Source organism: Aspergillus welwitschiae (assembly GCF_003344945.1).
Source record: "Aspergillus welwitschiae strain CBS 139.54b unplaced genomic scaffold BDQ94scaffold_14, whole genome shotgun sequence".
NCBI classification, from domain to species: Eukaryota; Fungi; Ascomycota; class Eurotiomycetes; order Eurotiales; family Aspergillaceae; genus Aspergillus; species Aspergillus welwitschiae.
The window spans coordinates 771,339-793,179 of NW_020798708.1; the positions used below are offsets into that span (position 1 = coordinate 771,339).

Consider the following 21,841-nt stretch of genomic DNA (forward strand, 5'->3'; position numbering starts at 1 on the left):
ACATGCCCAAGATGGCAAGTCGTCAGCCATTAGTTGTCTCCGATCTGCCGCCCACGCCGCGTAACCACCTCCTGGCACCAGCAATAATAATGGAGACTTTGTGTGTTCGATCTATCTAGTCCCCTCTCAGTAGTTTCCGCAATTGTCGCTTGCTCCATGGCCTATCATGGCCGTTGCAGCCAATGTGAGCGCGCTGACAGACGAGCTAATCATAGCCGTTGCGAAGCCCGATAGAAAGGCATTGCACTCAAGCCCTTAATGTAAAGCAGATCTCATGCTGACGCTCCTGTCCAGGACACTCCACATTTCAGGAACTTAAAACGTCGGACTGAAGACACTTTCAAGTCGCATGCTTATGCGCGCACGGATCAATTCGCCGTCGCCAGCCAACTTGAAGGACTGCAGGAGAAATTCCAAGTCCTTTGTAGGGATGAATTGGCTGATGCTTTGCGTATCCGACTAACGGAGCTGCAAGAGCACCAAAGCTCATGGTTCCCCGAAATACTCTCATTACTTCTGCAGCTGGCAGACCGCCCTGCTCAGCGGTCTAGGGTAGACCAGGTGGTGGCAGCAAAGCCCAGAGAGGAAGCGAAATCGCTTGTCTGGGATGAATTGGACGCCGCTGGATCGGCATACTGTGGCGAGGATATTTGGGAAGATGTAGATTATGGTGCTGATTCCTCTGATGAGGACCTTGCATCGGTCTCCACTGACAGCTACCATACGCGCAGTCAACCAGAAACGTCTGTCACAACAGAGGAAGACTACATGATTCCTGACGAAGTCTTCACATCTGGAGAGAACGACGAATTCATTGAATCGATTGCTAATGCACAATTTTGGAGAAATGAAGAGAGCTCGGCCACTGAAAAAGCTGGCCCTGCTTCTAAAATTATTACTGAGCTTCAGGTAGTAAGGGAGACTGTATTCATGTTGCAAGGTCTACCTACGTCTCTGTTCTGGCGATTCGATGGTAATGTTGAAATACATCGAAGATATACCATTGCAGACCTGTCGAATGAGGCATTCGTTTCATTACTGCGATCACTGAGCTCGACAGGAGCTAAACTGGATATCCTTAGGCAGTTTTGCAACACTCCACAGGAGATCCCTTATATGCAAACGTTTCATCGGGGCTTGGAGAGCTGTCTTAGAGAGTTCGATTTGTTTCTATCTAATGTGCAACACCAGTACCTTGCTCAGACATCAATCGTGTCCATCAGTCTTCTGCAGCTCTCAGAAGATGTTTATCGGGAGTCCAGACTGCCTTTGCTGTTGTCTGACCTGGTGTCTAGCTTGATGCCAAACACTTCAAATACTTCAAATACCGCTACGCAGTGTCTCGACTCACTTTATGATCTCGTGTGCCTGACACAAGCTGCTGGTGATGATGGCTTATTTAAGGCCCTTGCCAAGTTGTTCTTCTCATGCTTCGAAACCTATGCACATCCCGTCCGTATGTGGATGGAGAAAGGCCAGTTGGATGAATCTGCAGCTGGATTTTTCATACGCAACAGTCAAAGTGACAGTGATCTGCGAACGCTATGGCATGATTGGTACTCATTGGATGCGATACTCCCGAATTCCCCGAAGTTTATCCAACCTTTTGCGTCCAAGATCTTCATAACAGGCAAAAGCATGGTTTTTCTGAGACATCTGAATACGTCTGAGGACGATGAGACTCCACGGAAGGTCTCCTTAACACTGGACGAAGTTTTACCGCCAGACTCATCGGCGTTCTGCCTTCCGTTCTCCGTTCTACTCGAGTCTTCATTCGGAAAATTAGTTGATGAAAACCATGCCTACACTTCGGCTTTGTTAAGGACGGAGCTTGGCCAGCAATGTGGTTTGTGGGCATCCCTTCAAGCACTGGAGTATATCTATCTCGGCAAAGATATGAGCATTTTCGGACCGATTGACAGCAAGATATTCGACCTCATGGACAGAGGGAAAGGTGCTTGGAGTGATCGATTCCTGCTTACTGAAGTGGCTCAAAGCGCCTTCGGTGCTTTGCCATTCATCGACCCTTCCCGGCTTCTCGTTCGAACACCCAAGGAAGCACACAGCAATGCAGTAAGCCGCAGCCGCTCAGTCAAGGTGCTAGACGCCATATCATTCGACTACATCTTACCCTGGTCTGTAGCCAATATAATCACGAAAGACACTCTTTTGGGATACCAACGCATCTCCACTTTCCTTATGCAACTCCGCAGAGCAAAGCAAACGATAGTAAAGCAGCGCTTGCAACACAACAACCAATCTGACAAAATTCAAGATTCAAGGAACAACACGCTGAGCTATGCTCTCAGACACAACATGCTCTGGTTTCTCAACGCAATCTACAGCCATATGACTGATTTTGTCATCTCCGCAGCGACGAAGTCCTTGCGCAGGGACCTTTCTGCTTCTGCCGACGTGGATGCCATGGTAGCGGCGCATCGCTCATTCATGCACTCCTTGGAGGAACAATGCCTTTTATCCACCAACCTGAATGCTCTTCACCAAGCTATCATCACAATCCTTGACCTCTGCGTCAGCTTTGCAGACATTCAAAACTCACGCTATGGTGACCATAGCCTCGATCACGCGCGCACCGCCACCAAGAGCGCAAAATCTATGCATCGTAAGAACGCACAGCGCTCTGAACCTGACCTGGATGACCCAAGCGATGAGGATGATGACGATGACTCCGACTTAGACGAAGATAACCTCGCTGCCTCGTTTCACGAAACGCACTACATGCAACGAGTACGAGATATCAAAGACCAGTTCAATCGTCTATTAGCGTTCATTGTGGCTGGTCTAAGGGGTGTAGGGCGTGTCGATGGCCAACTTAGTTGGGAGATATTGGCCGAGAAGCTCGAGTGGAGGAAGGCAAGTGGACAGCAGCAGAGTCTTATACTGTAATCTCTTCTTGTAAGAGGAGTTTGGGAATTGGCTAGGTTAGGTGTATGATACCCGGAAATTGAAATGTCTCTCCATTATATCGACACACTTACTACATGGTTTTTTTGAATCCAATTTTACAGCAGAGACATATAGATTGCACCATAGTAATCTGAGACAATCTAGTCGCGAGTAAATACGGCATGACTGAAGAGGGTCGAATCCCCACGATATAAGCCCCACGTGATTCATTGAAAAGATCACATTCTGGTTCCTATTTCCTATGTAGAGTATTTGCAAGGTAGGTAAAAAGAGATTATTTCACAACATATCATCGTAAATGCATCAAGAGTTTAAGATGGAAAATAAAATGTTCATAGTATAATTTATATCGTAAAGGCCAATAACATGCACCGCACATTTTCTCGACACTCATGTAATAGACAGCGGACAAAATGATCCCCAATTTTGAGATAGGTAGTAACGAAACAAAAAAGTGGCAAGGAGTAACTTATATGCTACCCTTTTAACCAACCCATCTTCTGGCGCTGTAGAAGACACGGCCCCAAGGACCGATGTCACCCCACTCTTCAGCCTTGGTAGGCAGGTAGCTGGCAATACCACCCAGAACAGTACGCTCGGGGTGAGGCATGATAGCCAAGACACGACCGTCAGCGTTGCGGATACCCGCAATACCCTCGGGACTGCCGTTGGGGTTGGCAGGGTACTTCATGGTCGGCTTGAGGGTAGCAGTGTCGACATACTGGACGACAGCACCGCCATCGTTGACGAACGACTGAGGGGTGGTGCCGGAAGCGGGAGCGAACGAGGCGCGACCCTCACCGTGGGCGACGGCGATGGGGAGAGAGGAGCCGTTCATGCCGTGCAGGAAGACACTGGGGCGGGAAGGATTGGGGTCGGAGACGCGGACCATGCAGACACGACCTTCGTACTGTTCGCTGGCGTTCCGCTCGAAGCTGGGCCAGTTCTGAGCGCCAGGGATCAGATCCTTAAGACGAGAAAGGAACTGGCAACCATTGCAGACACCAAGAGCAAAAGTGTCAGGACGCTGGAAGAAGGACTTGAATTCGTTGCGGGTGTTCTCATGCAGCAGGACGGACTTGGCCCAACCCTGACCGGCACCGAGAACATCACCGTACGAAAAACCACCACAGGCGGCGAGACCAACGAAGCTAGCGAGGGATACACGGCCGGAGATGATGTCGGTCATGTGAACGTCAACGGCAGAGAAGCCAGCATTGCTGAAAGCAAACGCCATCTCTGCTTGACTGTTGACACCCTGCTCACGGAGAATGGCAACACGGGGTTTGTTGCTGAAGGGTGACATTTGAGTCAGGCTGGTCATGAAAGGCATGGCCTTGTCCTTCGGGTCGAAGGTCAGGTTCCAGGACAGACCCGGGTCGGCATCGTCGGCAATGCTGGCAAACTCCTGGTCGGCGCAAGCAGCGTTGTCACGGATCTTCTGCATGTTGTAGGAAGTGGTGGCCCAGGTTTTCTGGAGGTTGGCGCGGCTGTTGCGGTACACCAGGGTGTGCTTGTGGTAAATAGTAAGGTTTGTCTTCGCCTTCTCGGAGACACGTCCAATCTTGTGGATCAGACCAGCAGGGGGACCGCAGGTGGCAAAGCAAGAGCGGAACTGAATTTCGTGCTCCTTGCGGACCTGGAACACGGCACCCAGTTCCTCGGTGAAGAGGGTCTCCACAACATCCTTGGTGCTGGAGCTGGAGCAGATGTTGTCGAGCATGATCTCAACACCGCAGCGTCCAGCGAACATCATCTCCGCAAGAGTTGTGAAGAGACCACCGTCGGAGCGATCGTGGTAGGCCAGAACGATACCAGCGTCTTGCAGAGACTGCGTAGCATCGAAGAAGTCCTTGAAGATCTCAACATCACGCACGTCAGGGCATTCGTCACCGACCTGCTTAAAGACTTGAGCAAGAGCAGAACCACCCAGAGTCTTCCGACCGAAAGAAAGATCGACGAACATGAGAACAGATTCGCCAACCTCCTCGGGACGACGAAGGGCAGGGGTCCAGGTCTTTCGGAAGTTGCCAACAGGGGCAAAGGCAGAGATGACCAGAGACATGGGAGCAGTAACCTCCTTGGCTTCCTGAGAAGCCTCATCCTTCCACTTCATCTTCATGGACATAGAATCCTTTCCAACAGGGATACTGATGCCAAGCTTGGGGCAGAGGTCCATACCAATGGCCTCAACAGCCTCATAGATGGCAGCACCCTCGCCTGGATGGTTGCTAGCCGACATCCAGTTGGCGGAAAGCTTCACACGGCTCAGGCGGTCGACCAGATCAGCGGCAGCAATGTTCATAAGAGATTCTGCGACCGCCATGCGTGCGGAAGCCGCAGGGGAGATCAAAGCAAGACTGGGCTTCTCACCCATGGCCATGGCCTCACCGGTCTTAACACCTTGAACCAACGCCGTGGCAGTGACAGCAACGTCGGAAACAGGAGTCTGCCACCGGCCAACCATCTGGTCGCGGGCAGTGAGACCACCAACTGTCCTGTCACCAATAGTGATGAGGAAAGACTTAGAGCCAACGGCGGGGAGAGACAGGACCCTGTTCGCGGCTTCACCGATGAGTTCGAGGTTGTTCGAGGCCATCGATGGGAGATACGTGGTGAGGCTGGCATCCACAGCTGGCAGCTTCAACTTGCGAGAATCCACAACCCTAGTCATCTTGGGAGGCTTTCCGAAGAGGACAGAGAGAGGCAGGTCAATGGGCCTAGGGTACTCGGTGGAGTCCCTATCCAGAAGAATAAGTCTCTTCTCTTCCTCCGACGTGCCACCTCCACGGCCGACGACGGAGAAACCGCAACGTTCGCGGTGAGCAATAGCAGTGAACTTGTTCATGCTCTCCTCGCCAACGGCCAGGACATATCTCTCCTGAGCTTCGCAGCACCAAATCTGCATAGGGCTCATGCTCTTGTCGGCACTGTCCACCTCACGAAGTTCGAAAGTGGCTCCCAGACCAGAGTCGTGGATCAGTTCAGGAAGAGCATTGGAGAGACCTCCAGCACCAACATCATGAATGAACTTGATGGGGTTGTTGTCACCCATGGCCGTGCATGCGTTGATCACTTCCTGAGCTCTGCGCTGAACTTCAGCGTTGCCTCTCTGGACACTGGCAAAGTCAAGATCGGCAGACCCTTCACCAGAAGTAATACTAGAGGCAGCACCACCACCGAGACCAATCAGCATGGCAGGTCCACCCAACACCACAAGGAAGGCTCCAGGCTTGACAACCTCGGGCTTCTTGATGGCATGGTTGGGTCTAACGGTTCCGACACCACCGGCAATCATGATAGGCTTGTGGTATCCGCGGAGCTCGGTCTGGCCGTTACCCACGTCAATCTCAGTCAAGAGGGTACGGAAGTAACCGGCGATGCAGGGCCGTCCGAACTCGTTGTTGTAGTGGGCACTGCCAATGGGTGCCTCAAGCATGATATCCAAGCTGCTTGCGATGTGGTTTGGCTTGCCAACATCGAGCTCCCAAGGTTGCTTCAGATCCGGGATGAGGAGATCGGAAACGCAGTAACCAGCGAGACCAGCCTTGGGCTTCGAACCCCGGCCCACAGCACCTTCATCACGAATCTCACCACCAGATCCGGTGGCAGCACCGGGGTAGGGGGAAACAGCCGTGGGGTGGTTGTGTGTTTCGACTTTAGCCAGGAAATGAACAAGTTCCTTAGTGTGGTTCCATTCACCGGTGGCCGAGTTGGGAGCCCAGAAAGCGGATTCGTCTCCTTCAAGGACAGCAGCGTTGTCGCTATAGGCACTAACAGTATACTCTGGGTGCTTCTTGTGGGTGTTGCGGATCATGGCAAACAGACTGTTGGGCATTTGCTTTCCATCGATGACCCACGATGCGTTGAACTGCTTATGACGGCAATGCTCGGAGTTGACCTGAGCAAACATGAACAGCTCGACATCGGTCGGATCGCGAGCAATAGGGCCGTTGGGACCATAGGCTTCAGCCAGGTAATCGATCTCGGATTCTTCAAGAGCCAATCCAAGCCGCTTGTTTGCCTCCTGCAGGACCTCCTTGGGAGATTTGCCACTTCCGTGCAGAGGAATCGTCTCGAGAGGCAGACGGCTGTGCTCGGAGAACATCAGGTGCAAGTCAGGTTCTTCCTCGCTGATGACCTGTGTCATCCGATCGTGCAAGATATCCTGGTATCCCGACTTGTACTCGCCAGAGCCTGCGCGCAGACAGGAGATCTTCATACCCCGCTCAATGCGGTTGACGTATTTGCGCAGGCCACAAACGTGGGAGATACCGGTAGCCTGAGAGCTCCAAGGGGAGATCGTACCAGTGCGAGGGAAGATGTGGAAGACATCGGAAGGACCATCTTCAGCGCTGAACGAGGGCGGGACGTCGGTGATATCGCCATAGTGAAGGAGCTGTTCCAAGACACCTTGTTGGGGGGCGTCCAGCGGCTGGGAGAGGTAAACGTAGTGAACCCATTGGGCACGGACATCCTGTGCACCAATGCTGGCAGCAATTGCACGCCCACGAGAACGGGAGAAGGCAACAGAGCCAGGGATGGCCAAGTAGGTGGAGTCGGAGGCCATTGTGAAAGTTGTGGGTATTCGGTCGGTGCGGAATTTAGGGAAAAGGTAGGGAGGATAGAACGAAATGTAGCTTTTTAGGTAAAGAAGGGGAACAATGTAGTCCCCTGGGTGAAGGTGTCACAGACACACCTCTCGCGTGCGAGTTCGACTGACTGAGGAGCACAGCGACGGGCGTTGAGCTGCTCGTCGAGTCACAAAATTATTCTCCTCCACGGTTGCGGGTGGGAAAAACCACCCCGCGCTAATCCGCTTCCGGCTTATCGCCTCCTTATCGCTCACGTGCACAGCCTTTTTCCCCGGAAAACTGCAGGCTTCTGCCTCAGGCTGGCAGGTAATTGTTGATGACATTCTTAACATTCGCCACACATTAGCTTGTGTGGGTATTATTGAATGGTTAGCTCACCAATATGAGTTACATGCTGCTCAATGTAGGAATTTTTTATGAGGAGAGGAGTAGATCTTGAGTTCTGAAGTTCACTGTGCACACTACACCAAAGCTTTCGGAAAACGCTGGCTACAAAGACTCCATCATTAAGTTTAAACATGCATCGCTCCAGACAATTGAATTAATCAAATAAACGGAGATAAGCTGGGTCATAGCTCAGAATTACCTCCTGGTGGGCGTTGTTGAGTGGTTGATAGTACCCGCTGGTGTTGTGGTAAAGGTCCATTCTCGATACTGTTCGCTGTGTGCAAAGGAATCAATTTCTGTTGGCCCAATGAGATGCAAATATTGAACCTTACGATCCGATAAAGAAAGCAAGCACAATCTGGTCTAGAGTCATGGACTCCACAAATCTGTTCTGGCTCGCCTTTTCCATTACAAACGGATTGTCTCCATATAAGGGAGATTTTCCTAGTTGGGAAACATGTTCCGACGGCGCCATTCCGGGGTGCTGGCGGAATTTCTATTCTTCAAGTAACAGCAATGCTCTCTAATCCTTGGCTTTGCAGCTTGGCAGCGGAAATTTCTTTCCATTTGCAAATGGAAGTGGCCGACTCTGACCGCAGCGCTTTGGATAGAGGATGAAAGCCACGCAATGCTGCGTGGCGTCTTAGCCATGATTCACCTTTTCACGGGAGAAATATGCCTTCTTTCCGTCTACTTTCCATGAAGGTCTGTTTCTGCTGAGACGGCGTGCCTCACAAGCGAAAGCTTTTTTTTGAGAAAGTAGTGATATTAACACACATTACCTCTATAAAAATATATGCTCTGCCATTGTCCACGGACTTGCATCAACATACTTTGAAAGGAGTCTGATAAACCTTTTCCTGTAGGCAATAAGTAGAAGCTGTGATGTAGTAGTTATACTCTCGTGGCATATTACCTGATCTGGCTAGCTCTCTAACTTCCTGATAGAGTAAGATATCTGCTGGCCGGCCCGATATACTGCCCTTTCAGGAAATAAATCTCCTATCATCCTTGGACACGCTTTTACCTCGTATACGACCGAACTAGAACCTTCAATTGACCGGCGATCATAGCAGACATGACTGTCTATATAAGCAAGCAGAGGCCTCGCGTGGCTATAAGGGTTTTCATGCACTACTTAAACGATAGTAATCATTGCACGGGTGTCTGCCTTACACTGCACGACGACCGCTCAAGATATGGAGGAAACATACCGCTCCAACTATCCAAGCAACCATGTCTCCCGAGTCCTCACAGCCGATCCTACTCAAGGTCAGGTTGATCCTTTGGATCTCCCTTACCGTCAGGTGACCGAGAACGCCAACATGGAGGAATACACGACGGAAACCACCACTGGAGAGATCATCAAGCCAGTCCGGTCCGCTGCTACAGGGAAAACTGAAGACTGGAAGCTGGTAACCTTCAGTATCGACGATCCCGAAAATCCGAAGAATTGGTCCAAAGCCTTCAAATGGTATTGTACCATGGTGGTTTCGTTCACATGCTTTGTCGTCGCTTTTGCTAGTAGCGTCATCACAGCCGATATTGAAGGCCCTGCAGAACAGTTCGGCGTTTCTCGAGAAGTTAGCCTTGTTGCTGTTACTGTTTTTGTCATCGGCTTTGGTGTTGGTAAGTCATCTTAGTAATTTTGCTTTGATATGGTCACTGACTGCGCTCAGGTCCCATGGCTTTTGCTCCCCTGTCTGAAATGGTGGGCCGGCGGATTATATACGCATCCACACTTTTCTTAGCTGTCATATTCATTATTCCCTGCGCCGTCGCTCCAAATATTGGAACCCTCATCGTCTGCAGAGCCATTGATGGGATCGCATTCAGTGCTCCAATGACGCTAGTGGGTGGTACTTTGGCGGATCTTTGGAAAAATGAAGAACGAGGCGTTCCAATGGCAGCATTCTCAGCCAGCCCATTTATTGGGCCTGCTATTGGACCACTAGCTGGTGGATTTCTTGCAGATGCTACTAACTGGAAATGGCTTTACTGGTTGCAGTTGATCCTGGCATTTGTTGCTTGGGTGCTGATCACTTTCACGGTTCCGGAGACGTATGCGCCAACTCTCCTTAAGAGGAGAGCGAAGAAACTGAGAAAGCAAGAAGACGACCCTAGCTACGTAACAGAAACGGAACTAGATTCTCGACCTATGGGCGAGAAGTTGCGAGTTTTCCTCTTCCGCCCGTTCCAGCTTTTGTTTCTGGAACCAATTGTTCTGTTCATCGCGCTTTACATGTCGGTTCTATACGGTTTACTATACATGTTCTTCGTTGCGTAAGTGGTGTGCTATCTGATACTATTACTATCTTGCTAACTGCAGTGTCAGCTATCCTGTGGTATATCAATCTGGGAAAGGATGGAGTGCCGGCTCGACCGGCCTAATGTTCATCCCACTCGCCATTGGCGTACTTATGAGTGCGGCCTGTGCGCCTTTTGTCAATAAACACTACCTATCTCTTTATGCTAAGTACGGAGGAAAGCCCCCAGCTGAAGCTCGATTGATTCCGATGATGGCTTCTTGTTGGTTTATACCCATCGGTCTATTCATTTTCGCTTGGACCTCATATCCCACTATCCATTGGATTGGACCTGCAATTGGAGGTTGGCCTGTTGGATTTGGCTTCATCTTCTTGTATAATTCAGCCAACAACTATCTGGGTATGTTCATTTTATAGGTCATTGGCGTTTCCGCTGACATTGTTCTAGTGGATACGTATCAGCATCAAGCCGCTTCTGCACTTGCCGCAAAGACATTCCTTCGTTCAATGTGGGGTGCATCTACTGTACTCTTTACTGAGCAGATGTACGATCGCCTTGGGTACCAATGGGCAAGCTCGTTGCTCGCTTTCATTGCCCTAGCTTGCTGCGCGATCCCGTATGTCTTCTACTTCAAGGGGGCATCCATTCGACGATTTTCGCGTTATGCCTTCAGCGACGACGAAGAGAATGGTGAGAAGAGCTAAGCATTTGTACAGATGACCGTATGAAGATATTGATCATCTGGAACTTTTTAACACCAACAAGCTATCTCCTATCACACACTCGAACTAATCTCCGCTCTTGAACCCTGCCAAATGCTGGAAAGACTGATGCGTTATTGATACCAAAGATTTATATGCACATAATGTATTTATTAATAGATTCTCTAACTATAACTCATGTATCGAATAGAAATTGGGTCAGATTATTACACACTTTCTAACATGAAACTTGCAAGTCTATATCAAATTGGGGTACTTGTACCTAAATAGTGTCTCAGATTTGCCGAGAATGTTACATACACGAATCCCATTGCCGTCAAGCCTCCAAGCCGTTGACGGATTACCCGATCCGGCGACCCATAGTCTACAACTACTACAGCAACTATGTGGACACTTCGAGACCAGTAAGTTACATCGCGGCCCAGCACAATTTAAAGGCATTGCTCGGTAGTTGCAATCTGCTTTCAGATCACTTTTCTGCAAGTCACGGTCTATAGGCACACCGTGACATGCTCGAACGTGCAGCAACGACGTCTATGCTTATTGACATCTCGCCATGCGCACAACTACACTATTCTCGCTATCCATTTCTGCAGGTGCTGCCGTGGCGCAGACAGCAACAGGCGTCTGGCCACAGACTAAGACCAACCTAGGAGTATCGTTTGGAGATATTATCATAACTCCAGGGACCTGGATTCTTCCTAACGGTATGTAGCTCCCGCCAGGCCCAGCGCTTATTCGTCTCAGCAAAGCGAAGTCACAGCATTGTTTTTCTCTAGCATGCTAATTTCGTGCGAAATAGATACTACATACCCGACCGTGTATCCCGGCTATGCCACGGGCTCCTACCCAGGAACATACATGCTCATAATGGTGGATTACGACGTCGCTGATTCGGCTTTCGCTTCGCTGGACCAATACGCAAGTCTTGTATGCGGTCGCTTGGTCAATACAACGACCCGTCTGCACTGGTGGGGATGGGATTACACACTGCAAGATGGGAAATTTGTCAATTCAAGCAATGCTTTGGCGTCGTATCACCCTGCTCAGCCCGCAACAAGCAGAGTGCACGACTTTACGATATTCCTGTTTGATCAGCCGCATGAATATGCCCCATCGCAGGAGGTGATGGATGGGCTGTTAGAGGAGCATGACCCAAGGCATAACTTTACACTATTTCCAATTGTCGAAGCTGTGGGTAATCCGTTGGCCGCAACGTACTTTTGGAGTTCGACGCCCGGTGTACCAGATAACAGCTCAGCGACGTATTCATATGCCTGGGAGGAAAGCTAAGGATAACGATCACAAGTGATCATCGTCAAGCTGTTTTACTTTCTTTGTCATTAAGCGTGCAACTGGCCAGGTGACGGAAGGATCTACTTACAATCCTTCAGAGTCTTCGACCCCGTTAGAACAATGTCCATCAATAGATTAGCTTGGTTGTCCATTGACCACGTCATTAGACTTATTATGGTATCTGTGAGATATCGCAGGATATAGCTAGAGGTTCACTCTGGAATGTTGTCCCGTTGGTTAGGATTCATAGTTACCAGCCACTGCCTTACGTCACCTGCCTTGATAGTCTAGATAGGGCTTAGGGCACCGCCAAGCTTCCCCTCTTGAGCACGTGATCTTGGTCCGTGATTAGTCATGGGATGCTGGACGGGGCCGGTGCTCGGCCAAGTCCGTCTTCAGCATTTCGTCTTTGCGCCCAGCTCTCGCGGTGATATTCTTGCTGCGAGATGATGCGAACCTCGCTCATCTGAATTGCCATTTCAAATCTGCTGCCAATGGACTGATCTATATAGTATTCACTATCGATGTGAAGCCCGCAACCTACAACCAGTGCCACGCCGCATTCTTTTCTCCCGCTCGACTCCGCTACGTTCATGTGGGAAAGCATCAGTATATCAGCAATACGCACTCATTAATCTAGAAGTCGCCGATCATACCTCATACCGAGTCTCTCTTTTATCATATTTCTTTCACGAAACTACGCAATGACTTCCCCGTACCAGCCCTCCATGTCGTACTCGCCGTCTGTAGCCGGCCCCGACATGACAGCACCTTCAGGTCCTTCAACTGCTTCGTCCAGACCGGTTTCCGACCTGCCCCAATCTCAAGTTGACGCAATCATCCGAACGAAGCGAAAGGCCCGCGAACCTAAAGCCTGCTACCCGTGTCACGCCCGCAAAGTCAAATGCGATCGAAACCTACCATGCGACGGTTGTGTCAAACGCGATCATGCCGATCTTTGTTCCTACGAGCGTCCGTCGAAAAAGCGCGTCATGACCGGCTCGCTTCCGCAAACGTATCCCGACGGATCTATCCCTGGTAGTCAGCCCACGAGCGCAGAGAATCTCGGATACGTGCCCGAGCCTCCCGTGCGTCTGAAACAAGAACCGGGTGTGAGTCGGCCAAGTATAACAGCAGCCGGCGGCCGTGTGTCGATTGCGCGCGAGGAATGGGACAATGTTCGCACGAGATTGAAAGAGATGGAGCAAACAATAAATAACCTGCGGGTTGGTCTGGAAAAGGCCGAGGAAGGGCAGGCTTCGACGTTGGAGACGAGCAGCGTGCGGAGCGGGGATGCGAGTACCCGATCCAAGGGTGCCTCCCCGGAGCGAGAGGGTATACATGCGCCAAATACATTTGGCGAAGGCACTGTACACCTGGGATCTAGGTCTGTTCTGGCCTACATCTTGAACAATAAGTCGGGGTCGGATCAGCTCCAAGCGCTCCTAGAGGGCGGGATTCTGCCAAAGCTGGGATTGGATAATGAATCTGCGACGTATCCGTTCGTCGACCTGTGGTCATCAGATATGTCTTCATTCGATATAAGTGCCGTCTGCAGTGCACTGCCGAGTGACCAACAGTGCAAAGAGTTAGTATTTACCGACAGCTGATTTGGTAGTGTAGTGGTGTTAACTAAGGGTTGCTACAGGTTTTTCTACTATTACCGGGATATCGCAGGCGCCATATACCCGGTGCTGGAAGACGTCCCGCAATTCGAGATGAACCTTGATCTTATGCTGCGGAATAGAGCTGCCATGGGTGGTATGTATCGGGCAGATGCCGATCAAGCCCAGAAACCTTTTGGTGTCACTATTGCCTATATGGGCTTGCTGTTTGCAGTTCTTGCTTCTGGGTGCCAATCGTCGGATCTGCCAGGCAAAGAAAGAGAGCTTACGTCTCAAGTATACGGTAAGTTCTGTATGCTCCGTGGCATATTGCAAGTACTCATCCGGTGCAGTATGCTGTTCCTATCAATGTCTTCGAATGACCAACTTCCTGTCCCAACCCACAATAGACGCCATGCAGACGCTGCTTGTGATTGGGAACGTTCTATCGTACAACATGAACCCCGGGATATCGTATGTCCTCCTTGGTATGACCCTTCGAATGGGGCTGGCGCTTGGCTTGCATGTGGAGTCCGGTCATTTCACTGCAGCCGAGCGATATCGCAGACGCCACGTGTGGTAAGTTTCTTGACTGCATTACAGTGGCAGCTGCTAATAACGTCTAGGTGGTCCATGGCATGGCAGGATAGTCACTTCTCCCTTTCTTACGATCGGCCGTCGACAACAGCCGTGAGTCAGCCAGAAATTGCTTATAAAGAAGACCGGAAGCCCGGCGAGCTCTCATACTTCGAGACACTGTGTCGTATTATATCTCTAGCATTGGAGGTGGTCCGCAGCCGGATGTTGAGCCCGCACTCGCAACTGAGTTACAAAACGATCCAAACCTACAAAGAACGGATCCAGCAGATTATGATAGAGGCGAAACCACATCTTCGGGACCGTAAATACTGCCTCTCAGCAACCGAACACCTCGAACGGGTCGTGCTCAAGCTGCACTCGTCCTACTTTTCTTCTGAGCTCTGCCGGCCAGCGCTCAAAGCAAACGCCGACATTAGTGACCCCGCCTTATCCAGCATGCGCACCGACTGTGTGACCAACCTGATGACTACCGTGGAAGCCTATGTCGAGATGCACACCGTCAGTTCCCACGCGTCACGGTCATGGATTGCCCTGCAACGCGCCATCAGCTCGATCTTCCTGCTGGCAGTCACAGAGGAGGTCAAGGGACATTCTCGGTTCTGGACTCTCCTGCAACAACTCAAAATGATCATCGCCGAACGAGCCAACATCGAGGGCGACTACGGGGCCGCCACCGAAGCCGCCGCCGTTCCACCAGTTGACAGCGGCGCGCGTCTCGGTGCAGCCCCACGACCCCCAAGTACCGCAGCACCCAGCCCTGCGGGTATGAACTCAGCTTCTCCAGCCTCCGCCGCTGTGGCCGTCGACACGCAGACTCAATGGGCCAAGCCCTTGACAAAGACCCTTCGTGCTTTGGAGAAGTTGGAAGGCGCATTCAATGCGCAGGCGGCTCGTGCCAGCCAAGCCGGATCGCCGAATTACCTCAACCCGGGCATGGGTGTTCCGCCTGTGTCGGCCAGCATGACGCCGAGTCTCGGATCTTTGCCGCCGCCCACGCCGGAAAGCTCGACCAGCGGCGAGTGGACGATACCTAATATTCTTGACAGAGCACAAGAGTACATCCACCCACCGCTCTGGAGCTGAACGATGCCAACATAGGTTGTACTTTTGATTGATTATTTAGGCGTCTAATATATGCATCGGTAAAGGGGGTTGGTTGGCTGGGATGGCACGGCCGGCGCATGAAAATGGGACATGTATTGACTTTAGTTCCTAGTATCATATATTCCAGAATTATTCACCCACAGACTTTGCTTTCCAACTTCAACATTCAACCCAGTAAACCAATGGAATATCCATTCAATCCCTCGCAGGCAGAATCTGCCCCACACACTCCCCAAACCCAACCCCCTCCCCAGCCCAAGCCGTCAACCTCACCACATCCCCATCAACAAGATAACCTCTCTCTTCCTCTCCCAACTTCACCCTCTTCTTTCCCCCCTCCGTCACCTCCAATAGACACCCATACGACCCTTCTTCCTCCCCACTCACCGTCCCCGTGCCCAAAATATCCCCCGTGCGCAAATCACACCCTGTACTCGCCAAATGCGCACACATCTGCCTGATGCTCCAGAAGAGGTCCTTTGCGTTACCACGTCCCAGCACAGTACTACTACCACCCGTACCAGCTTCAAGCTCAGTCACAACACTAATATCATAATTAAACTTACCCGGATCCTGTAAATGAGCCGGTAGGGCAACTCTCGGCTCCGGACCTGGTGTCTTGAACGGCTGCAATGCATCCAGGGTGACGATCCACGGGGAGATCGTGGTCGCGAAGTTCTTCCCGTTTAGTGGGCCGAGCGGGATCATTTCGAGGCCTTGGATGTCGCGGGCTTTTCCCATTATATCATTAGTCATTGGGATTGTGTTCATGTTTGATGTCTCTCTTGGTTGGGTATAGAAAGCAACTGTTTAGGGCGAGGTAGGAAGGGAATGCTCACCACTCCAATCATTCAAAACCACCAAGCCAAAGATATGCTCCTCCGCATCCTGGGCCTTGAGGCCCTGTCCGCGAGGGAGGGGCTTCCCAATGACGATCCCCAATTCGAGCTCGTAGTCTAGGGCGCGACATGGGCCGAAGATAACTTTCTTTGTTTGCAGGAATGAGGGATCGGTTCGGTCGTAGAAGTGCCCCGAGGGTCTAGTGACGGGGGCGCCGGAGACGGAGATGGTGCTGGCGCGACCGGCGTAGCCGATGGGGAAGTGGAAGAATGCGGGGGGCGGGGCCGGGTGGTTGAGGATGATTTGCCCCGCGTGCTGGTTGTGGGGGAGGCTGGCGCTGTAGTCTGTTTATTTTATGTGTTTTTGTTAGTGGGGGTTGTTGAGGAGTAGGAATTGGGGTGAGTTGGGGGAGGGGCGTACCGGTAAAAGAAGGTATAGAGACGGGGAGATGCATGGTTACGGTGGTGATGTCTGCGGTGCTGGATTCGGGAAGGGAGGAGGTGGAGGTCTGGAGGATGGATTGCAGGACATGGCGGACTTGGGTTTGCGTAGTTCGGGGGAGGGAGGAGAAGGGGTTAAGAGTGGTGTTGGAGAAGATGTTGTCGGGGAGAGACGTAATGGAGGAAAAGAGGCCTGCGGATTGGAGGTCGGAGAGGAAGATGACGGTGTTGTTGAGGCGGGTTGCGCATTGGGGGGTGGGATGGGAGGGAGAGGAGGCAATGCCGTAGGGGAGATTGTGGATGGAGAAGTGGTCAGAGTAGGAGGGAGAGGTCATTTTGGTTGTGCGATTTCTTGTATACTGTCTGAGGGAGTGAGTATGTTTCGTTGGGTCTTTGTATATTCATCATATGGAATAGTTGGTGTTTTATAGTTCGTGGATGCGGAGATTGGCCCGTCGGGTGAGTGCAGTTCGCGCCCACATCCCGATGGTTGAAGTTATCCGCCAGATTTATCCGAGGATATACGGGAATGAGAGGTTCGTTGTTTATGACTGCTTAGGGAACCGACCTGATTTGAGTAAGAATAAGGTCCAGGAAGTCACAGGCCAGAATGTAGAGGAGCTGCCACGGGAGTAATATGAGAGTAACGATGAACTGTTCCATGCAGAGTGCTCCGTGCTGGAGCAAGCGGATCTAAGTCTAAGCGAACACAGAAGAAGAAGATGAAGACAAAGCAGATAGTTGTTCATTCTTCGTTACTACTAAGGATGCTTTCTAAATAGATAGAAGAAAAGGAGAGGGCACTACCCGATTGGATAGGCACATTGCAAACTCCCGCCTCCTGACAAGCTGTTGTCCTCAACGGTGTCGTGAATCATCAGGTTATCGAAGAGTAAAACATGCAGTTGACGAAGTATAAAACACGCGAATGGTCGACGACGGAGAATAAAATAGATGAGCACAAAGCAGATGAGTAAGTATCAACTTAGCCTTATCTAGTAGTGTATAAGATGTTCTGTATAATCTTCTTACTGGCTTTATTATTGGGATACAGAGTTATGATTTCTTTAATTATCTCTTCTGTAATTAAAAACAGATTTAGATTATTTAGTTTATTTATAAAAAGTATTAACTGTGTAGTAAGATTATTAATCTTCTGTTATATCTCTGCTGTATTTTAGATAGTTTTTAGTATAGGACAGATCTATGTAGTAATATTATTTCTAATTACTAAAGAATTACTATCGGTTGCTCCGGATAATTTTATAATTGGATTCCGAAAGTTGTATAGTCTCTTACTAATTATAAAGATTATCTTAATTTTTAAAGCATTTAGTATAATAAGATAGTTAATAATTATGGAATGCTTGGTCTTTATAAAAATATCTATAATAGTATTTAGAATATTAAAATTACTTTATTTAATTTAATTAATATAGTAGATATTTGCCGGTTGCTCGGCAACGGCTCTAATACTAACCGTAGCCATTCCATAGATAATTACTTATTTAATAAGATATTTATAATTAATAAACCAGTTCTTACTTTTATATATAATATTACTATCTAGTATATAATAGCTGCTGATAATAGGAAAGTAGCAGATACTTTTTTTTTTTAATTATATAATTAGATTTCTTAGTATGCAGTTTAATTGCAGTTCTTCTTTTCTAATAAAATCAGCAGTCCAACATTGTCTACAGATAGAAGTAATAATAATATTATTATATAGAATAATATAAATCTATATAATTAATAAATAAGTGCATATTGGAGATTCAGTATTAAGATTAAGATTATTATTTACCAGCTAGTATACTTACAGTTTTAGTTACTACTTAGTAATAGATAAGTCTGATTTTTCTTTACCGGATAGAATGCTTAAAGCAGTTATTATTCTATTATATTATATTAATAAATCATAGAAACCAGTGACCGCAGTCTTTATTAGTTTTTTATTATTATTAGTTATTTTCTAATATAGAATTCTTATTATATTGCCTTTGTTGTTACTGTCAGAGGCGGAGCTGGAATCCGATAACATTACAAGGATAAAGCTGTTGTTTAAAAGAATATAAAAAGATGAATGGGAATGAAAAGTAGAAACTATAAGAGTATTAAAAATGGTGGAAGTGTTTGAAATGATATGTAAGAGATGAAATAAGGAGTGGAAGGTGAAGTAAAAGTTGAAGTATGAGTTGAAGTATGAGTTAAAGTAAGAGTGGAAGTAAGTGTTGAAGTAAGATGGAGACCAGTAGTGAATCAAACTGCGTGTCCGCCGTGAGATCACTCAGTTAGTAAAAGATCACTCAGTTAGTAAAAGATCAGTCAGTTGGTAAAAGATCAGTCAGTTAATAAGCGAGTACAGAAATAAGCGAACTCAGAAGCGAGATCAGGAGTAAGCAAACGCAGACGCAGACGACGAGTACTTCGTGGTAGCCTTGGTGCCTTCGGACACCGCGTGCTTTGCCAAGGAGTAGGTCTCCTCCCTGGTCTTTCCACGCTTCTTCTTGTCGTAGGGGGGAGGAACACCCTCGAAAACCTTCAGGTGCTCCATAGCAGCGGCACCACGGGCGGTCTTGTGGGGAATCATGCCGCGGACAGCCTTGTAGAAGATGCGGGGTGGGGTTGAAACGAGTCATCTTGCGAAGGTAGGCGTGGTACTTGAGCTTCGCACGGAAGAACTGACCGTTGAGCAGCTGCTTAGCAACAGTGCTGGCCAGGCGGCCCAAGAGGTGTCCCTTACCGTCAATGACAATGACTGGCTCGATAGCAGACATCCTGCTCTCTATTACCAGTTTAAAAAGAATATATCCAGTAAAAGAAAGAGCGCTGCTCTAGAATACTTTCTTGGAATGTATATTATTAATAGTTATTATTGTTAATAAAGAATAAAGTGAAGATGATATATATAAGTAATAAAGATAAGTAGAAAACAGAATTATATTATAAGTAATAGCAGTTAACTGAGATATGAATATTAAGATTTTTATTATTCATCTCCAGCTGCTTTCTATGCATGTTTAAATATTTATTATTATTACTGGTCTTTCTAGTATATTTTTAGTATCTCCGGGATGTTCTTTTATATATTATCTAATAGTTTTCAGATCTGGTCTCTGTTCTTCTAATATAACAGTATTTTATTTATTTTAATTTATATTATTTGATTAACTTCATGCTCTTCGTAGCTATGAACTATTACTGGAGATACAGATATTTTATTTAATTTTTTATATTTAAAATTATTTTTATATACCTGCTCGAGATATATAATATTAATTATAAAATAAATAATTTAATCTGGTAGTAGATATAATTTATATATTAACTTTTCAATGCATTAAATAATCTTGAAGAAACTGCATTTAACAGATAAAGTTTAGATAAGTCTAATAGAATATATTTTATATTTATTTTATATATTATTTTAAGCCAGATCTGCTTTTTAATTAGATAAATTTATAATTCTGATTAAATATATCTGCTATCCGGGCTCTGATGAGAGATAATATATTTAAAATACAGTTATAGATAATAGTCTAATCTTTAATAAATATAGTAGATAATATTTCGCCCGTGGACTGAATAGTGGAGGTTATTAAATATAGCAGAAATCTGTATAGTACTTTAAATAATAAGATATTAGTTATATCTAATAATAAAATATTTAGATTAAATTATATTTCTACTATGTATAAGTACCAGAATATCTTATATTTATTAGTAAATAAATATTTTAATATAATAATAGCTGTTTAATATATTTTTTCCGCCTGCCTGTCGGTGCTCAGATGGTAGACTATAATTATATTATATCTGATTTTAAGTATTTTAATTATCTTATATCAGAAATTATCTGTAAACTTCAGATTATAGTCTGATATAATTATATTTAATAATCTTTATTTACAGATAATACTGTTCTAGAAAATATATATTTATTAAGCTGTAATCTAGTCTTCTTATCCAGTAATTAATTAAATTATATATAATAATTTATCAGTAGCTGTGAGAACTGTATTATATCTCTTATTTTTAGATAGACTGATAATAAAATCTAATATAATTATATAGAAGAATTAGAATGGACTCTTAATTAATTATAATTAATTATATAATTTATAAGTATTATAAATACTTTAACTATATATAGAATATTATAAGATATAGCAGTATAAGTTCTTTTTTATAAACAGTATAAAGAAATTGTATATTAATATTATATATAATTTATTTAATCCCAGATATCTATACCCATTATAGTAAATTTTAAAGACTATTTTATTAAGTATACAGGGAATACACAGTCTTAGTAAATTATATTAATTATTATAAAGAATACTGTTATATATCTTAAAAGAGTAATAATACTTTTTATCAGCTGTATTAGCTACATAATAATAGATCCACTGAAAGATCCAGTTAGCTGGAATTAAGTTATATAAATACTTTTAAAGTCCTTATCAAAAGCTAGATATTTTATTATTATATATAGGTTAATACTGTGTAGCAGTTCTTAAAAGATACAAATAATATCTAGTAGAATAGAATCTGAATTATAGATATTAATTAGAAAATAAGATAGTATATTTATATTAAAATATAGTAATTCTTTTCTATATAAAATAGTTATTTAATTTAAGTAAAATGCTAAATATAGTATTTATTTATTAAGCTGTATACTACTGTTACGGACCCCTGCTAGTTAACCTGCTAGTAAGGCGGACTCACCAGGCAGAAAGCGCCGATAAGGGCAGCGCTCAGGCAAAACCAAACTGTTATTTAGTACAATTGGGAATTGCCAATACGACGCCCGGAACGGCCACGCATCACGTGACTATCTACCATCGAACCTACCATCAGAGGTATACGCAGGGTATACAGGAATCTCAGGGTCGACCACCGATCTACCCTGAATGGTATATGATATGGTATACGGAGGATAGGATATATAAGAACACTCGCTCATGTACTTAGTTAGTTCTGTTCTTCGTGCTCAATACTACTGTCTTTAAGTAACCATACGTTTGGAAGCTTAGCTACAGAACGCTCGT

General features: G+C 46.8%; 7 protein-coding genes across 7 annotated transcripts; 4 read left to right on the forward strand and 3 right to left on the reverse strand.

Moving 5' to 3' along the window:
- Nucleotides 1-65: 65 nt before the first annotated feature.
- BDQ94DRAFT_143076 (putative gamma-tubulin complex component GCP5) lies at nucleotides 66-3,049 on the forward strand. Its single transcript, XM_026766154.1, has 2 exons — nucleotides 66-238; nucleotides 295-3,049. Exons 1-2 carry the CDS (start codon nucleotides 167-169, stop codon nucleotides 2,905-2,907), a joined length of 2,685 nt encoding a protein of 894 aa, XP_026627024.1. The 5' UTR covers nucleotides 66-166; the 3' UTR covers nucleotides 2,908-3,049.
- Nucleotides 3,050-3,110: 61 nt separating this feature from the next.
- BDQ94DRAFT_143078 (phosphoribosylformylglycinamidine synthase) lies at nucleotides 3,111-7,677 on the reverse strand. The gene has a single exon (XM_026766155.1). The coding sequence runs from the start codon at nucleotides 7,496-7,498 to the stop codon at nucleotides 3,413-3,415; it is 4,086 nt and encodes a 1,361-aa protein (XP_026627025.1). The 5' UTR covers nucleotides 7,499-7,677; the 3' UTR covers nucleotides 3,111-3,412.
- Nucleotides 7,678-8,988: 1,311 nt separating this feature from the next.
- On the forward strand, nucleotides 8,989-10,882 carry BDQ94DRAFT_159281 (MFS transporter; the record flags this gene model as incomplete). The annotated part of the gene is made up of 5 exons (XM_026769056.1): nucleotides 8,989-9,004; nucleotides 9,108-9,539; nucleotides 9,590-10,193; nucleotides 10,246-10,577; nucleotides 10,626-10,882. The coding sequence occupies 5 exons, from the start codon at nucleotides 8,989-8,991 to the stop codon at nucleotides 10,880-10,882; spliced, it is 1,641 nt and encodes a 546-aa protein (XP_026627026.1).
- Nucleotides 10,883-11,399: 517 nt separating this feature from the next.
- On the forward strand, nucleotides 11,400-12,384 carry BDQ94DRAFT_143084 (uncharacterized protein). Its single transcript, XM_026766156.1, has 2 exons — nucleotides 11,400-11,607; nucleotides 11,703-12,384. Exons 1-2 carry the CDS (start codon nucleotides 11,457-11,459, stop codon nucleotides 12,191-12,193), a joined length of 642 nt encoding a protein of 213 aa, XP_026627027.1. The 5' UTR covers nucleotides 11,400-11,456; the 3' UTR covers nucleotides 12,194-12,384.
- A 228-nt stretch (nucleotides 12,385-12,612) lies between these two features.
- Nucleotides 12,613-15,644, forward strand: BDQ94DRAFT_143086 (putative C6 transcription factor). The gene is made up of 4 exons (XM_026766157.1): nucleotides 12,613-13,784; nucleotides 13,845-14,104; nucleotides 14,154-14,379; nucleotides 14,427-15,644. Exons 1-4 carry the CDS (start codon nucleotides 12,901-12,903, stop codon nucleotides 15,481-15,483), a joined length of 2,427 nt encoding a protein of 808 aa, XP_026627028.1. The 5' UTR covers nucleotides 12,613-12,900; the 3' UTR covers nucleotides 15,484-15,644.
- Nucleotides 15,645-15,699: 55 nt separating this feature from the next.
- On the reverse strand, nucleotides 15,700-17,221 carry BDQ94DRAFT_178484 (fumarylacetoacetate hydrolase family protein; the record flags this gene model as incomplete). Its single annotated transcript, XM_026773140.1, has 3 exons — nucleotides 16,765-17,221; nucleotides 16,344-16,688; nucleotides 15,700-16,235 (listed from the first exon to the last, which is right to left on the reverse strand). Exons 1-3 carry the CDS (start codon nucleotides 17,117-17,119, stop codon nucleotides 15,700-15,702), a joined length of 1,236 nt encoding a protein of 411 aa, XP_026627029.1. The 5' UTR covers nucleotides 17,120-17,221.
- A 1,914-nt stretch (nucleotides 17,222-19,135) lies between these two features.
- BDQ94DRAFT_170058 (uncharacterized protein) lies at nucleotides 19,136-19,564 on the reverse strand (the record flags this gene model as incomplete). The annotated part of the gene is made up of 1 exon (XM_026771400.1): nucleotides 19,136-19,564. The coding sequence occupies one exon, from the start codon at nucleotides 19,562-19,564 to the stop codon at nucleotides 19,136-19,138; it is 429 nt and encodes a 142-aa protein (XP_026627030.1).
- Nucleotides 19,565-21,841: the final 2,277 nt, after the last annotated feature.

Coding starts and splice junctions, on each gene's coding strand:
- BDQ94DRAFT_143076 (XM_026766154.1), top strand. CDS start 167: ATGGCCGTTGCAGCCAATGTGAGCGCGCTGACAGACGAGCTAATCATA. Junction 239..294: donor TTGCGAAGCCCGATAGAAAG/GCATTGCACTCA, acceptor GCTCCTGTCCAG/GACACTCCACATTTCAGGAA.
- BDQ94DRAFT_143078 (XM_026766155.1), bottom strand. CDS start 7,498: ATGGCCTCCGACTCCACCTACTTGGCCATCCCTGGCTCTGTTGCCTTC.
- BDQ94DRAFT_143084 (XM_026766156.1), top strand. CDS start 11,457: ATGCGCACAACTACACTATTCTCGCTATCCATTTCTGCAGGTGCTGCC. Junction 11,608..11,702: donor GACCTGGATTCTTCCTAACG/GTATGTAGCTCC, acceptor CGTGCGAAATAG/ATACTACATACCCGACCGTG.
- BDQ94DRAFT_143086 (XM_026766157.1), top strand. CDS start 12,901: ATGACTTCCCCGTACCAGCCCTCCATGTCGTACTCGCCGTCTGTAGCC. Junction 13,785..13,844: donor AGTGACCAACAGTGCAAAGA/GTTAGTATTTAC, acceptor GGGTTGCTACAG/GTTTTTCTACTATTACCGGG. Junction 14,105..14,153: donor GCTTACGTCTCAAGTATACG/GTAAGTTCTGTA, acceptor CATCCGGTGCAG/TATGCTGTTCCTATCAATGT.